The 15,196-nt window shown below is 48.3% G+C and overlaps 1 protein-coding gene across 4 annotated transcripts in view; it reads right to left on the reverse strand.

Moving 5' to 3' along the window:
• Positions 1-216: 216 nt before the first annotated feature.
• Positions 217-15,196, reverse strand: part of LOC119938362 (protein transport protein Sec16B-like) — a 39,807-nt gene continuing 24,827 nt past the window's right edge. The window contains exons 16-27 of one of the 4 annotated variants that reach the window (XM_038758172.1): positions 14,197-14,302; positions 12,704-12,844; positions 11,612-11,725; positions 9,070-9,133; positions 6,318-6,542; positions 5,640-5,707; positions 4,217-4,348; positions 3,562-3,660; positions 3,357-3,459; positions 3,201-3,265; positions 2,743-2,838; positions 217-1,772 (exon numbers count right to left, since the gene is read on the reverse strand). In XM_038758172.1, the coding sequence (XP_038614100.1) occupies positions 1,698-1,772; positions 2,743-2,838; positions 3,201-3,265; positions 3,357-3,459; positions 3,562-3,660; positions 4,217-4,348; positions 5,640-5,707; positions 6,318-6,542; positions 9,070-9,133; positions 11,612-11,725; positions 12,704-12,844; positions 14,197-14,302 (1,288 nt within the window). In that variant the 3' untranslated portion in view covers positions 217-1,697. Of the gene's footprint in view, positions 1,773-2,742; positions 2,839-3,200; positions 3,266-3,356; positions 3,463-3,561; positions 3,661-4,216; positions 4,349-5,639; positions 5,708-6,317; positions 6,543-9,069; positions 9,134-11,593; positions 11,726-12,703; positions 12,845-14,196; positions 14,303-15,196 lie in introns of all 4 variants that reach the window. The other 3 variants (XM_038758171.1, XM_038758170.1, XM_038758169.1) reach the window with 3 other exon arrangements.

A 15,196-nucleotide genomic window follows, 5' to 3' on the forward strand; every position in this document is an offset into this window, starting at 1 on the left:
CGAAAGATAACGTTTGGGAAGTTATTCATGACAATCAGCATCTCAGGTGAGGTTTTGCAGATGAACAGGAAGGGAACTATCTAATCCCTGTACCTGGATGCAGTACCCCAGAGCCTAAGGACTGTGTCTGAATGCCTACAGCACTTCTGACCTTCCAGAAACAAGGCGAGAGCTTTCTATAAACCAGAACTATTGCTATAAAATTATTGGGTTTTATTTCTATAAACATTACAGCCAATGATACATCAAAATACAAACCAGTATGTACAATCATACATACAATAACAATCTCTGTAGGAAGTAATCATAAACCAATTTGAACAGAGAGGAGCTGTGTTTGAGGAAGACAGTATCAATTTAGCCTTGAGAGGTCCCAGCTAATGTTTTCATGGTTTGGTTTTGTTATTGGAGGTTAGGGAAGAAACAGCCATCCCCAGGACAGGCCACTTCCACACTGGATCTCCAGAGATCCCTGTGTCAGGGAGAGGCAATCAAGAAAGAAAATTATCTTCACAGAGGGATGGAAATGAGAGTACATGTTCAAAAACTGATTTTGCAACCACCTGCACCAAGCCACTTAAGTACTGGATATATTGGACAATCATCTAGGGTCCACTGCCTTCAAGGGTTCCCAGATTATTGGGGGGGGACCCTCAAGGCCATGAGATCCAGAAATCTCCAATCCCTCTATACATTACTTCCACACACCCACTGCTACAGCTATAAAGAGTCCTGGCATGTGCAGTGCAGCAGGGGTCCATGCTCTGTGACTCCCCCACTCTCCGGGTTCCTCTGTTCCCAGTCCATCAAGGCCTGTGTTGACCTTACACTTGGAGGCAATCATTATAGTGACACAGCATGTCTCGAGCAACCTCAATGTCACATCAACCTGGAAAGGGAAAAATAGGGCCAGCAAAGTAAAGGCCTGGGGGGGAACTGGGACTCAATTACTTTAAGAAATCCCTTTGTGAAGACACCACCATATGCCCCTAGAGCGAAGCATCCTTTCAAGGGACAAGAATGAACTATGAACTTAAGAGAAAATGGGACACGGAATAACCAAAAACTCTCCTAGCTCATGATGAGCAGGAGAACGGTAAGAAGAGTATAATAGGGAGGAGATTCCAATCTCAGATTTTTCTCCCACATGATCACATGCCTTTGTCTATGCTGTGATCTTAGGGATGGCTGTCCAATGGGATTCATGGGAATCTCCCCATCAGTTCAGGAATGTTCTCTTCAGTAGGACACCCACTGGGCTTTACTCCAGTGGAGTCAAAATGCCTCAAGTAAAAAGTCCTCCATTTTTCCATGGGGCAGGATGCTGCCACTGTGTTTGTTCCCTGTTTACTGGTACCATGTTTGCTTGAGGTATTTTTCCCCTTAATGAAACCATTTCTCAGTTGCTTACTGCAGTTCAGACACTGGACCAGAGGTGCACGTGCGCGCGCACACACACACACACACACACACACACACACACACACTTTTTCTCTCTCGCTCTCTCTCTCTGACCATTGGACAAAGACCATTTCAGCTTCTTGAGGTCACAGACCAGATGGGGCCAGGGCAGCGGAAAGACGGAGAATAAACCAGATGTGAAAGCAGCACTTATTCCAGGCCTGGGGAAGGATAAACCCAAAGAGCAAGTCCTTGGAAGAGGAGCCTGGGACGGGGGAGAAGGTGAATGGTCCTCATCATGGCTGAGCTGGATAGCGTCTCTGGGCAAGGCGGTTTGGCCGATTCAGCCCTGTGGCCATGGTAGAGGTGAGCTGTGGGAGGAGAAACAGGAATTAAATAGGATTTCACTCGAAATAAGAATCACAATTTTCTGATATTAGATCAAGTTAATTGATCGTATTTACTGAGTGCTTACTGTGTGTTAAGCGCTTGGGAGAATACAATATATCAACAGACACATTCCCTGCTCATAATGAGCTTTCAGTCTAGAGGAGGAGATTGACAATATAAATGAATTGCAGATATGTACATAAGTGTTGTGGGAATGGGTAGGGGGATGAATAAAGGGAGCGAGTCAGGGAGACACAGAAGGGAATGGGAGAAGAAGTACTCCCCCACAGTCTCAGACCCATCATGTGACTCTACTTTTGTCCCTGATGACTTATCTACCACCACAACTACCACAACCATTATCACTAATGCCAGTTCTTAAACTGTAAGAAAGAATTCAGAATGAACAAGGAGGTATTCACCAGAACCAAAATGGCAGGTTGTTTTTGCAATCTTTCAGTGGGGACATGAAAATGCCCCCCTTCCATTCCCATTACTAGGTCTAGGATCCTGAAACCCACCCTCTCAGCCAAGACCTGAAATCTTCATTTGTCTCCAGGTTCCCAATAATAATAATAGTGGCATTTGTTAAGTGCTTACTATGTGTCAAGCACTGTTGTAAGTGCTGGGGTAGCTACAAGGTAATCATGTCAAGGTAATCATGTTGGACACAGTTTCTGCCCCTCATGGGGATCACAGCCTAAGTGGGAGGGAGAACAGGGATTGAATCCTCATTTTACAGATGAGGGAACTGAGGCCCAGAGGAGATAAGTGACTTGCCCTGGGTCACACAGCAGGGAAGTGGTGGAGTCAGAATTAGAAATCAGGTCTTCTGACTCCCAGTCCCCTGCTCTTTCCACTAGGCCATGCACTGTCAGCTCTGGGTACCACATCTGTGCAGGTAACCACAGGGAGACTGTGTGCTACAGGATGAAGAAGCAGCAGACTCACCTGGGACATCTGAGAGGGGTTGTAGAGAGGGACCGCCCCACTTGGAGGAGGAGGAGGTAGAGTCCCAGGGCCAAAGTATGAATCATGGGAGATACCCTGAAACCAGAAAATATGGAAAAGAAAAATCAGCAGCTGTCCAAGGCAAAGAAACAGGCTGGACCTGGAAGGTGGGGTACATGAAGCACCCCAGTGAGAATTTCAGAACCTTCCCGTCCAAACTAGAATGGTGGAATTGTGATAATCACTCAAGCAGGGCCTCTGAGAGGGCCTTCAGCCTCCTCAGTAAAGGCATCATGTTGGGGCTTAAAGAGCATCAGTGTTTGTGCTCATGCATGTGTCCGCTCAATGATTAAGGGTCATTTCCCTGGTTGTGTTCACCCTTCCCTAGCTGAAAGTCAGCAACCAGACAAGGGGAAAGGAAACCCCCCAAACAAGGGAAATTCCCCATTGCTCCTCACCTCAGTCATCGGCACACCTCCGGCCTGTAAGCCCACAGCTTTATCTCCACCTCTCATGGCTCCACCTGAGAAACAACAAATCACAGGAGTCTACAACCGCCTCAAACTCAAGGATGCCCACACTGCCTGGAGTGCCCCAAGCTCTGCCCTACTTACCCTCACTTCTGGAAAATGGGTTGGCCCCTGAGTGAGGTAGTGAAGGGGGCAGAAAGGGTGAGGGTGAAGCAGCTGAAGCCATTTCCTGGGGATGAAATAGTGTCTGCTAAAAAAAAACAAAACAAGATCTCATTGGTAGGAGGGGCAGGGCAGGGCAGAGACCCAAGTGGTAGCCTTCTTCTGTCCTCAACCCTACTGAATTTACCTCAGGTTCAGAGTCGTTCCAGGAGTTCTCTTCCTCAGCTGGTGCCACAGTCTTGGTAGACTTGGGTCGGAACCAGCTGAACCAGCCGAACCCCGAGCTCTGAAAAGGGAGTAGAAATTGTTCCTGCCCACAGAGCCGTTTACCTGCTTCAAAGGGTGGCTAACCCTGCCTTGGATGGCACAGTGCCCCTGACAAGAAGGTAAGGCCCATGGAAGCCAACAGCCTCCGGGCCTCTAGTTACAAGGGTGGGGAAGGGGACAGGGACTTAGGATAAAAACAACACTCTTTAGGACAAGACCTGACTGAAGCCTTGAGGGTGATAATCTTCACTGCACACCTCCAGCCAAGCAGAGGAAAATGGCAGCACAGAGTCTGGGAGAACTGTGATTTCTCCTTGGAACTTCTAAGACAATCCCCAGATCCACTGTGGAGGGCAACCAGGAATATATAATCTATGGTGTGTGAGGAGCGTGGTATGAAGAAAGCAGAAGACTCAACACTTTGCCCAACTGTCCTCTTGACATCGTTGTCAGGGGAGAAGGAAGGCACTCCTAAGGATTCAAGGAAGGGCTGGGCTAGGCCCAGGAAATGAGAGGGGTGGGATGCCCAGCTCAGGATGTGGGACAAATTAAAGCAGGAATAAGCCATGACCTACCTTATTATTCTCTTCCTCTCCATTGGCCCCTAGGGCAGCATCATCCACGGAGTCCATGCCCTCCCTATCCTCCTCCTCCAAGGAGATGGTGGAGGTCCTGGAGATGCTTCGGGACCTGGGTGTCAGCGAGGACTAGGATTACAGAGAAAACATGACTCCATCAGTAAGAAGGAGTGGGGACAGGATGAAAAGGAGCCATTAAGCAGCTATTTAGAGAGAAGTCCAGAGGCTGCTTCCATCAACACAAGCCATTCAACTCAAGTCAGAGTTGTACCTGGAGAGTAGAAAGAGGAAGCCCAAAGACAGAAGAAAATCAAATGAATCTTAATGTGGGCCAAAGAGTGGTGAATATGTATTCTGGTGTGGTCCGGCACCTCCAAGCCATTGGACTCCTAGATGTCCTGGAGACCACCCAATTGCTAGGGCAGCCTTCCCACGCCTCCCCGCTCAGGAGTGGAGAGCAAACAGCAGATATTCACGAATTTGAAGAGTATTGGGAAGTGAGGCCTGGGTAAGAAGTGGTGAATACCCAAACCCTCCAAGAAGTATTTGACTTAAAGGTTTTACTGTTAGTGCTTTGGACTGTAGCCTTTTAACCTCCTTTCATCATTGTTTGGATTATATTCTTATTACTCTCCCACTTAGACTGTGAGCCTCTTGAAGACCAGGGACCCTGCCTGAGTTCATTTTCAAGTAACTGTCCTTACAGTTAGTACAGATTTCTCATATTGAAAGTTCTTAATATTAATAAGAACAATAATCATGAGTGAAGCTGAAAATGTGCCCTAAGACCACTGAAGCCAAGGTTCCTCAAGGTAGCATGTGTTACATCTGCTCCCCACAGCAAATTTGGCTCTCCTAGTCCCTAGGCCAAACCAAGCTGAGCATGACTCAGCTGTGGGGATGACCATGCCTGTTCTTCCATTTCCTCATCTGTAAAATGGGGATTCAAACTAAGACTGTGAACCCTATGTGGTACAGACTCTGACCTGATAGCCTTATTTCTACCCAAGTGCTTAATACAGGGCTTGGCACATAAGTATTTAACAAATACCACAATTATTCCTATGGTCAAACAGTATTTACTGAGCATTTACTGTATGCAGAGGGCTGTATTACAGGAACCAAGGTTCACAAGAGAATGTAAGAACACAGGTCCTTCCCTCTGCCTCTCCTCAACAACCACAAGACCAAGTGTTCTGGGGACTGGAAAAGAGTCAGAGAAAAAGGAAACAGTGACAGGAAAGAGGGCCCCTTGGGAGAGGGAGGCAGAGGAAGGTGAAGATAAGCCACGGATGGGGCAGGGAAGTTCTTGAGTGTGCCATTACTATGGCAGAGAAGAAAGACCTCTTCCAAAGGCATTTACTTCAGGAAACAACAACACGAACTGGCATCAGCCCCTGACTGGGTCCTCTTATCTCACCTGAGATTCTGAAGGAACGGTGGGAGCCTCTGAATTCTGGACTCTCTCTGGTGAAGTCGGGTTGGCCCCTGTGGTGCCAAGACAGAAGGTGGAGTCTTAGGGTTTTGCCTTCCTAAGAAGGACCAGTGTGCCACACCTGAGTGAGCTGGCAGAATGTAAGTACAGGCCAACATACAAGCTGTACATGCGCGCACATGCACACGTACACCTCCTCTCTCCCATCTCCCCTGCCCGCTCCCCTCAACTCAGATCCATTTCTCCCACTGGATTCAAGTGTTTCAGAGGGTGATTAGACCTCAGCTCCCTCCAGTTAGTTCCCCTGGATGCATTTTTATATTGCAGATAAAATTTCTGCCCGCTCCCCCGCACCTCTAACTCTAGCAGGCAGAACTCTGGAGTTAACATGCTGTCTGCTGTCATTGTCTACGATTTCCAGCCCTGCCTCAGTCCAACCCTTCAACCTCACCTAACCAGACCCTGAGGGGGTGGGAGGGCCTCTGCTCCAAAGCACAAAGAGTGGGAGTCTTCCACTTCAGTCTACCTTCCCCTCACAGCAGTCACATTCAGCCAAATTTGTTCCAGTGGAGATATTTACATTCAGCTCCTCAGACGTCTTCTCAAACTTCCCTCTGCCCCCTCAACTCCACAGACCAACCCCATTTTAGCCAATAGCTGTACCCATGTGGCCGGAGGCAGTAGGGTAGACCTTGGGCGTGGCATAGAGCGGCTCCGATTTGCTGAGCTGGCCCGGCTGACCCCCCACAGAACTGGGGCCTGGCTGAGAGGAAGGGTGGTGCTCCCACAGGCCTAGTGGGTTGTGACTCTGTCCCGCAGGCAGAGGCTGCACGTAGGAGGGGTACACCCGGGGGTGTGACTTCCCAGGATCTTGGCACACGGTAGTATCTGAGGGCAAAAGGGAAAGAAGAGAGCACAGGAGGGTCATTCTCACTAGAAAACCAGACCAGGGGAGATATTGAAGGCTGCCCCCTCTGCCCCTCATCCCAGTCATGGTGGCAAAATTAGCTACTTTTGCACCTCGGGCAAGTTCAGAAAATAGACTGTGATCAGGTAAGACTTTAGACTGTAGGCCAAGGGTGGGAATTCCAGGAAGCACCAGGGGGCCCCTCTAAACTGGAAGCTCATTGAGGGGGGGGGGGGCATTTCTGCTAACACTTAGTACAGTGCTCTGCACATAGTAAACACTCAATAAATACAATTGAATGAATGTATGAAAATACCATTGATTAATTGACTGATATGACCAAAACCAAGCGGTTCATTGGCTGGAGCTCCTGGCGGCTCCCCGTGCTGTGCCCAGGCCAGATTCTCCAGGCATCCCACTCTCACCATCCCCTACATGGGGGTTGGCCGGAAAACTGCCTAGACTTCTTTCTCCCCTTGGAAAGTTCCCTGAAGAGATAAGGAGCTTGAAACTAGGGGAAATGAATCAAAAATGTAAGTGAGGCATAACATAACACAAGCTGTTCATCATAAACACACTTCACCTCAGGTCACCTCAGGTGGCCAATAGCAGCCCTCTAAAAAAACGGCCTTGAATCATACATGACATCAAGTAGGGATCTGTGGCCTAATGTGATGATATCTTATAGATGCCTGTTTTGTGGAAGCCCACCAAACCTAAAGTTATTTTCTGAGGTGTCCTGACCCCCCATAATTGCTCCAGAGCAACTGGGTTCCCCTCCCAAATCTCTCTGAAAATGGCCACCACTTCTGAGCAGTGGGACTCAGTGGAGAGGGAGGCTCAGTCCTGAACATATGAATAGCAGACATAAAGATGCCAATCCATACTAGACAGGGGGCAGACCAGATGAAAGCCAGACAACTGGCCAAACTAGAGCCAATTCTGAATGAGGCCCAGGAAAAGAGCAAGCAGAGTCCATGCCCCCCACTCCCCCAAAACAATTCCATGTGCATTTAGTAGAGTCAGATTTGCTGGTCCCTTCATGACTCCAGCCCTAGACGGAGTCTGTCACTACTCTTCCATGTCTTTCTCCTTTGACAGATGAGAAAACTGAGGTGACAAACTTGTTCAGAGCCTTCCAAAAGGTCAGACGGCAAGTCAATAACAAAAAAAACAGGGATGAACAATCAATCTGGAATTGGAGCCTTTGAAAAGTTCGGTAAAATCTTGATGAAAACCTTTAATGGATTGTGTGGCAGCAAGCCACTGTGAACTGCGAATTAGCAATCAGCAACTAATTGAGGCATGGGGTAAAAAAATGTGTTGTCCCCCTCACCGATGGGAGGCCATCCAAGGGCTTAAAGTGGGAAACTAACCTTGTGGGAAGCACATTTAGCACAGTTCCTGGAGTGGAAGGAACAAGTTCCATGCAGATCCAATGGGCAAGGGAATTTTTTTATTAGCCCAGTGTTTTTCCTCATATTGGGGGTAACATTGTGATTCAATTCAAACTGAGTTCTTATCCAGAATGGGGTCCCCGCAAAGCTAACTTGGCCAGCCAGCTTGCATTGGGGTGGGATCTTTAAGGATTCCACCTTCTGGTTCTTCTCTTTAAAAATGGTTGGCAAACCCAGCAGAAAGCTGGCTTTTGGTTGCAGAGGCCACAGTGGTGGCAGGGAGCCCAGTGAGGAGCGGAGCAGCAGTGATGTCAGAGAAGATGACAGGAAAGACCACTGCTGCTCCCTGGAATTTCCAGTTTGGCCAGCACCTGTGGCCATCTTTGCAGTTGGTGGCAACAATGACTAAGTGGCCATAGTTTGTTTCTCTCCCTTTCTCCCCATGCTGTGCCAAGTTATCCACTTCAGTGAGGGCCTGTGTCTCTAAATGGGCGTCTAGGTTTTGCTGCCTTTGCCTCACTGTGTCTGTGCCTTTCTTCTCAAGTCATATACTTCACCCTCTTTTTTTCCCTTCTCTTCTCTCTTCCTCCCCCTGCGCTTTATTTGCTTGAATTTTTGGCCCTTCCCCCAAGAATCCCCAAACCTTGTTCCCCTTTGAGCTCAAGAAAAAAATGGCACCACGACTTGAAAAGTGGGACCCAAGATGGCAGCCACCCCCACCCTCTCTTGGAAATCTGGTTATCCCTTTTTGTCGGATAATTGATCATAGTTAGTTTTTACTTTTGCTTTCCTATAGGCCAGGCCCCAGCTAACTCCTGGTTCACCGAGATAACAGAGGAAAAGGGGAATTAAAATTCACAGTTCTTCCCCATTTTGGCCAATAGCTGCATCCTCCTCTCCAGCAAAACCTTCTACCAGAGCTGCTAAGAAGGGGCAGAATGGACTGCTTTTCTCCTGTCTTCTGGAGGCAGAGATCGAGAACAGTAAAATGCCCCAAAGTCTGGCTGCAAGGAGAAGGTGAAGGAAAACATTCCGGGAAAACCGCTCAATGGATGGTCGGCTCCTGAATAATTGAGAGTTGGCTGTTTCTAGTGACTGGAGAATGGGGTACCTGATTCGCTGATTCTTAAAATGGCTGGGCTGTGTTCTCCATGGCTCTCCTTGTGTTTTTCCACCTTGTTGTAAAAAAGAAAAACAGAGCACTTTTGAACAGGGCAGTGGGGTGAGTTGGGGAAGAAAGAGACCCAAACAAACAGCTTGCAGATTTGCAGGCAGGAGGGAACTGTCACTGTAGCAGTGACTAGAACAAGGTAATTGACACTAAACTGAAACTTCCATGGGTCGCAGGCAGGTGACAGCAGCCCCAGGTACTAACCCGAGCCTCACTTCTGCTCTTCTACTCTCCTGGCAACCATCACAGCAGAGACAAGCGGCTGATATCACTTACCAGGAGGTACCCGACCGAAAGACGGTAGCTGCCACACTGCAGACCTCAGTTCCGTTCTTCATTTAGTAGAAAATAAAACAGTGGGGTTCCAGGGCATCAATTCCCAGGTAGAAAAGCCAGAGGCCATTAAGAATTTGGATAATTGAGGATTAAAGGCTATGGGAGGTAGAAGGATGTAGGTATGGTTAAAGAACAAGAAGCAGTGTGGCCTAGGGGATAGAGTATGGGCATAGCGCTTAACAAATACCACAATTATTATTGTTATTATTATTAACAACAAAACTGTCTTCAGAATAATAATAATAATTGTGGCATTTGTTAAGCACTTACAGCGTGCCAGGCACTGCACTAAGCACTTGGTTGGAGCCAAGTAAATCGGGTTGGACACAGTCCCTGTTTCCACATGGGACTCACAGTCTTAATCCCTATTTTACAACTGAGGTAACTGTGGAACAGAAAAGTTAAGTGACTTGCCCAAGGTCACACAGCAAACAAGTGGCAGGGCTGAGATTAGAACCCAGTTCCTTCGGACTCCCAAGCCTGTGCTCGCTCCACTAGCCATGCTGCTTCTCAGAAGAAAATGTTTACTTCATCCTCTTCTCAGGAAAGAGGCGGACAGTTAATGTAGAGGCTGTCTCCAGCAGGCTAGAGGACATACCCAACTGTCTAATTCTGATGGTCCTTGGCGCTCTTCCCACTGTCAGGAACATCTGGGAAACTATAATAATACCTTAATTTTCTACAGGGTTTTAACTCCCAAAGTGCTTTCACATTTCATAGCTTGTTTTTGGTCTCACAACATTTCCCTAAGGTATGGGAAGGCGAGTATTTTAACCCCATTTTTGTTCATTTTTCAGATGAATAATAATAACGATGGCATTTGTTAAGCACTTACTATGTGCCAAGCACTGTTCTAAGCACTGGGGTAGACACAAGGCAATCAGGTTGTCCCACATGGGGCTCACAGTCTTCATTCCCATTTTACAGATGAGGTAACTGAGGCCCAGAGAAGTGAAGTAACTTGCTCAAAGTCACAGAGCTGACAAGTGGCGGAGTCGGGATTAGAACCCACAACCCCTGACCCCCAAGTCCATGCTCCTTCCACTATGCCATGCTGCTTCTTAACTGAGGCCCAGAAAAAGGCTGACTTGCCCGGTCATACAGCAGGCCAGTGGCAAAGTTGGGACTAGAACCCACCCAGGTCCTCCAGCCCCCAGACCCACTCTGTACACACTGTTTCTGCTTCTGGTGAATGAACGGTGCAACTGAGGCCTGGAATGGGGCAGCTGCTAACCCCAAGTCTCTAAAACATCCAGGGTTAGGAGTGTTTAAGGCTAAAGGGGAAATGAAAGGAAATCTCTGGGGGGATTTCCCAAATTGCAGGAAAGTAACCCATTGCAAGCAGGCCATCTTAAGCATTGAGTCTGCGCTCAGTTTCCACCCGTACTGTTGTTAAGGAATGCCCCTTTCCCCCCACCCCCATCTCCCACGATGACTGTTCCATCGCACCAGAGCCACGGAGGAGGAGGTACCTTTGGTGGACATATTTGTGCTGAGGCTACCACAGGGAAGGGTCCGAGGCTCTGAGAGGGCAGAGAATTGCACTTCACCCATAGCATTATGTGAAGGGGAGCAAGAGGCCCAGCAGGAATCCCCCCACCCCCTCTCTCTCCGGACCCTTTCCCAGGGTGGACAAAGTCCAGGACAAAACTTTTAAATGGTATTTACTACATGCTTACTATATTCCAGGCACTGTACTAAGTGTTGGGGCACGTACAAGCTAATAATAATAATTATTATGGTACTTGTGTGCCAAGAATTGTTCTAAGTACTGGGGTAGGTAAAAGTTAATAAGGATGGACACAGTCCATATCCCATATGGGGATTTCAGTTTTCATCCCCATTCTACAGATAAGGTATTATTATGGTATTTGTTAAGCGCTTACTGTGTGCAAGGCACTGTACTAAGCACTGGGGTAGACACAAGGTAATCTGGTTGGACGCAGTCTCTGTCCCACAGGGAGTTCAGAGTCTTAATCCCCACTTCACAGATGAGATAGCTGAGGCCAAGAAAAGTTAAGTGACTTGTCCAAGATCACATAGCGGACAAGTGGCAAAACCAGGATTAGAACCCAGGTCATTCTGACTCTCAGGCTCTTGCTCTATCCACTAGGCCTCGCTCACTGACCTCACTCCTCACACTGACCTCCAGCTCTCTGTGTCTGTCTCGGAGATGGACCAGCCAATCTGGCTCCAATGTCTTCCCTCGCCGAGGTCTTTCCAAAAGAAGGGGGTCTGACAATTTCAGTCGTTCGGCTAACTGTGCATGGGAAAGGAAGAGATGGAGATGCATACATGCATAAATCACTAGCATACAAAGATAAAGAACACCACTCCCCTAAAGAAATGGACCAGTCAGTAGTTCTGCTCTTCCACACTTGAACACCACCACCAAAAAAATAATTCAGCCTTGCAGATAATAGAAGAAATAATACCAGTCATACGGATTGTTTCTGGTCCCAGACACCTGGCTTAGCAGTTGTAACCCCACTACCTCAGTCGATGAGCTAAGTCATCCCCATGTAGTCAAATTCAGCAGCCACAGCCCAGCACTCAGAAATTCTCTTGTAAACCCTCCCCTTCGAAAATGAGGGTTATCTAAGTGCCCCCTCCACGCTCCAACTAACTCCCAACCCTTGGGAAGGAACCTCAGGTTATACGAGGTCAGATCCATTAATAGTGTTCATTTCTGACAGGGAAAGCCTCAGCATTTGGACTTTATTAGCATAAACTGAAAATTGAAGATAAGCAGGCTCCCCCTCCCCACCCCCCACTAGAAGATTCCTCGCCTATTATTTGTAACTACTATTTTCCTGTTTCGCAGGAACAGTGGGTTGATTTGTTTTTGTTTTCTTAACTGTATCCCCCATGTGATAAAATATTCCATGCATTTAAAAGCATTTTAATAAGGATCATTTCCTATTTTAATCGCTAAAATGTATTTTCCAAGAGCCAGCCTTTTATAATCAGGCTAGCCACCACCAAAGGCTGTGGTTCCACGGTCCCGGAGCAGCAGGAGATCAGCATTTGTGGGGAGGGGAGTTCTGTGGCCCTAGGGGTGCCCACCAGTGCCCATTACCCGGTCTCAAGCCTCTGCCCAGCGACTCTAAGTGGGCCATATGTGATCTGAGACAACGGTCCTGCTGCAGACCCCGACCCTTGGGTGGATTTAAAGCAACTTGTGGGTCAATCAATTCCCAGATGGAATGTGTGACGAGAATGTAGTGAGGGGGCTCACCTTGATGAGCTCCACTAACAGCACCGGGTGCTTGCTCTCCTTCTGGGAGAGGAGCGCTGAGCTGATCCCTTCACAGTAATGCAAGGCTTGAGACGTGAGCCCATAATCGGCCAGGCGGGAGGCATAAACGAGCTTGTAGACCTGCACAGAGGGGATGGGGACAGGAGAAAAGGCAGAGAAGAGGTTTCTCGAACCAAGGGTGGAGGAGCAATGCAGACTAGTGGAAAGAGCCCAGGCCTGGGAGTTAGAGGTCATGCATACTCATTCTGGCTCTTCTAGTTGCCTGCTGTGTGGCCTTGGGCAAATCACTTCACTTCTCTGTGTCCCTATCTGCAAAATGGGGATTCAATGCCCGTTCTCCCTCCTACTTAGACTGTGAGTCCCAAGGGGACAGGGACTGTCTCTGACCAGATTAATTTGTATCTGACTCAACGCTTGATGCGTAGGAAGCACTTAAGTACAATAATGATCGTAACGATGAAGATGACTGCCCCGTAGCAGCTCATTGTCCAAACCTCCTGAGGGGCAGGGTTCTGCCCTCTTAAAGCAGTGCCTGACACATAGTAACGCTTAACAAATACCATCATTATTATCATTGTTATTATCCCCTCTACAGCTTAAGGGTCCACGGGCATTCCAACAAGACCGTTAATGCATAATCAGTGCACTAATGCATGATATCAAGAGGTCCAGAAAACCAACGAGCTTGACTGTAGCCCCGGCCCCAGTGGGTCTGATGACTTTGGGCAAGTCATTTATCTTCTCTGTGTCTCAGTTCCCTCATCTGCAAAATGGGGATTAAGTCTATGAGCCCCACGTGGGACACGCTGATTACCTTATATCTACCCCAGTGCTTAGAACAGTGCTTGGCACATAGTAAGCGCTTAACAAATATCATCATCATTATTATGACTGCTTCTGAGACTCATTTCTCTCCATCACAAAAATCAACCCATCTCAGGGTGACCGACATGCTCTGGCTATCAGCATCCCCGAGACGCCGAAAGGGTGAAACTGGTTCTAGAAATCAACATCAACAGGCAGATTTGTTTGATAGGGTTGGGTGAGGGAGCTTCTGGGACTAGAGAAGTATCAGGTGCTGAAAAGCAAAATTAAAGTGCACTGACAGAGCTCAGGGGTCCATAAGAGTACCGGTTCACCTGATGTGAGAGAGACAGAGATGTCTGGGGGACAGTGGACAGTGCTTGGCCGGTGTTACAAATCCCTCATCCTAAAGAGCCTCCAGATTTGCCTCGAAACACACCAATCCTTGTGAGGCACAGGAGGGAGTAGGGGAAGTTGGAGAGCTCTGAAACCTTCTTACCACTCGAGTTGGTTGGAAGAGTTAGTCAAGTGGTCTGCTTGTTCTGCACTCAAAATCACATCACATCTCTGACAACCAGGGAAATAATCAGTGGCGGGATAATCAGTGGCAGTCCCCGAGCTGGGGGTTTGGTACATTTTAACACATTACAGTCTTGACATTCAGTTACCTGGAAAGAAGGGATGAAGGATTTGGGACGACCCAACATCTGGCAATATTCGAAAATTTCCGTCCTCTGAATAGCTTCCGTCGTGGCAAATTTTATAAATGCCTGACTGAAACCAGGAACAGTCAAGTCACACAGAAAGACTTTGCTCAGGTCCCCGCCTTTCCCCAAGGGACCCTTGGTTTCTCAGTCACGAAGTGGGGGGCGGGGGGGCTGGCTGCAAGTGGGGCCTGGTCTGGGAAGAGAAAGGGATGTGCTATCCCCCAAGCTGCTGCCCCTTGACCACTGAGCTTGAAACACAGAGAAGGTCGGATCTTATTATCTCAAGGGATGACTGCAATAAGGGGGGTTGGCACACCAAATAAAAACTGAAGCTTTCTTTCCTGGGCTGTTAGGACATAGCCTATTTTGCTCCTCTCTTCTTCCTTCAGCATCCTGCGGAGTCGGATAAGGCTGGAGGGAGCCAGCAGAGAAATGCCCCAAAGGGTTCCCCTTCTACCATAAGAAGCAGGATTTCTCCTTGTTGTTTTTTGTGTATCCCAAGGGCACACCAGGAAGCAGTGAACTGACAACTTACTAGATGAGAAATCAGTCTTATCCAGGCTAGGTAAGGCTCCCTGAGAAACCCTGTAAGGGCATAAAGGTAGGGCTCGTGTTTTTCACTCCTATGAAGAGGACATCCTCGTGTCTCTCCCCTCTTCAATCCATACTTCATGCTGCTGCCCGGATTGTCTTTGTTCAGAAATGCTCTGGGCATGTTACTCCCTTCCTCAAAAATCTCCAGTGGCTACCAATCAATCTGCGCATCAGGCAGAAACTCCTCACCCTCGGCTTCAAGGCTGTCCATCACCTCGCCCCCTCCTACCTCACCTCCCTTCTCTCATTCTACAGCCCAGCCCGCACCCTCCACTCCTCTGCCGCTAATCTCCTCACCGTTAGGCCTCGTTCTCGCCTGTCCCGCCATCGACCCCCGGCCCACGTCATCCCCCGGGCCTGGAATGCC

The sequence above is a fragment of the Tachyglossus aculeatus genome, chromosome 16 (genome assembly GCF_015852505.1).
Source record: "Tachyglossus aculeatus isolate mTacAcu1 chromosome 16, mTacAcu1.pri, whole genome shotgun sequence".
In the NCBI taxonomy this organism is placed as follows: domain Eukaryota; kingdom Metazoa; phylum Chordata; class Mammalia; order Monotremata; family Tachyglossidae; genus Tachyglossus; species Tachyglossus aculeatus.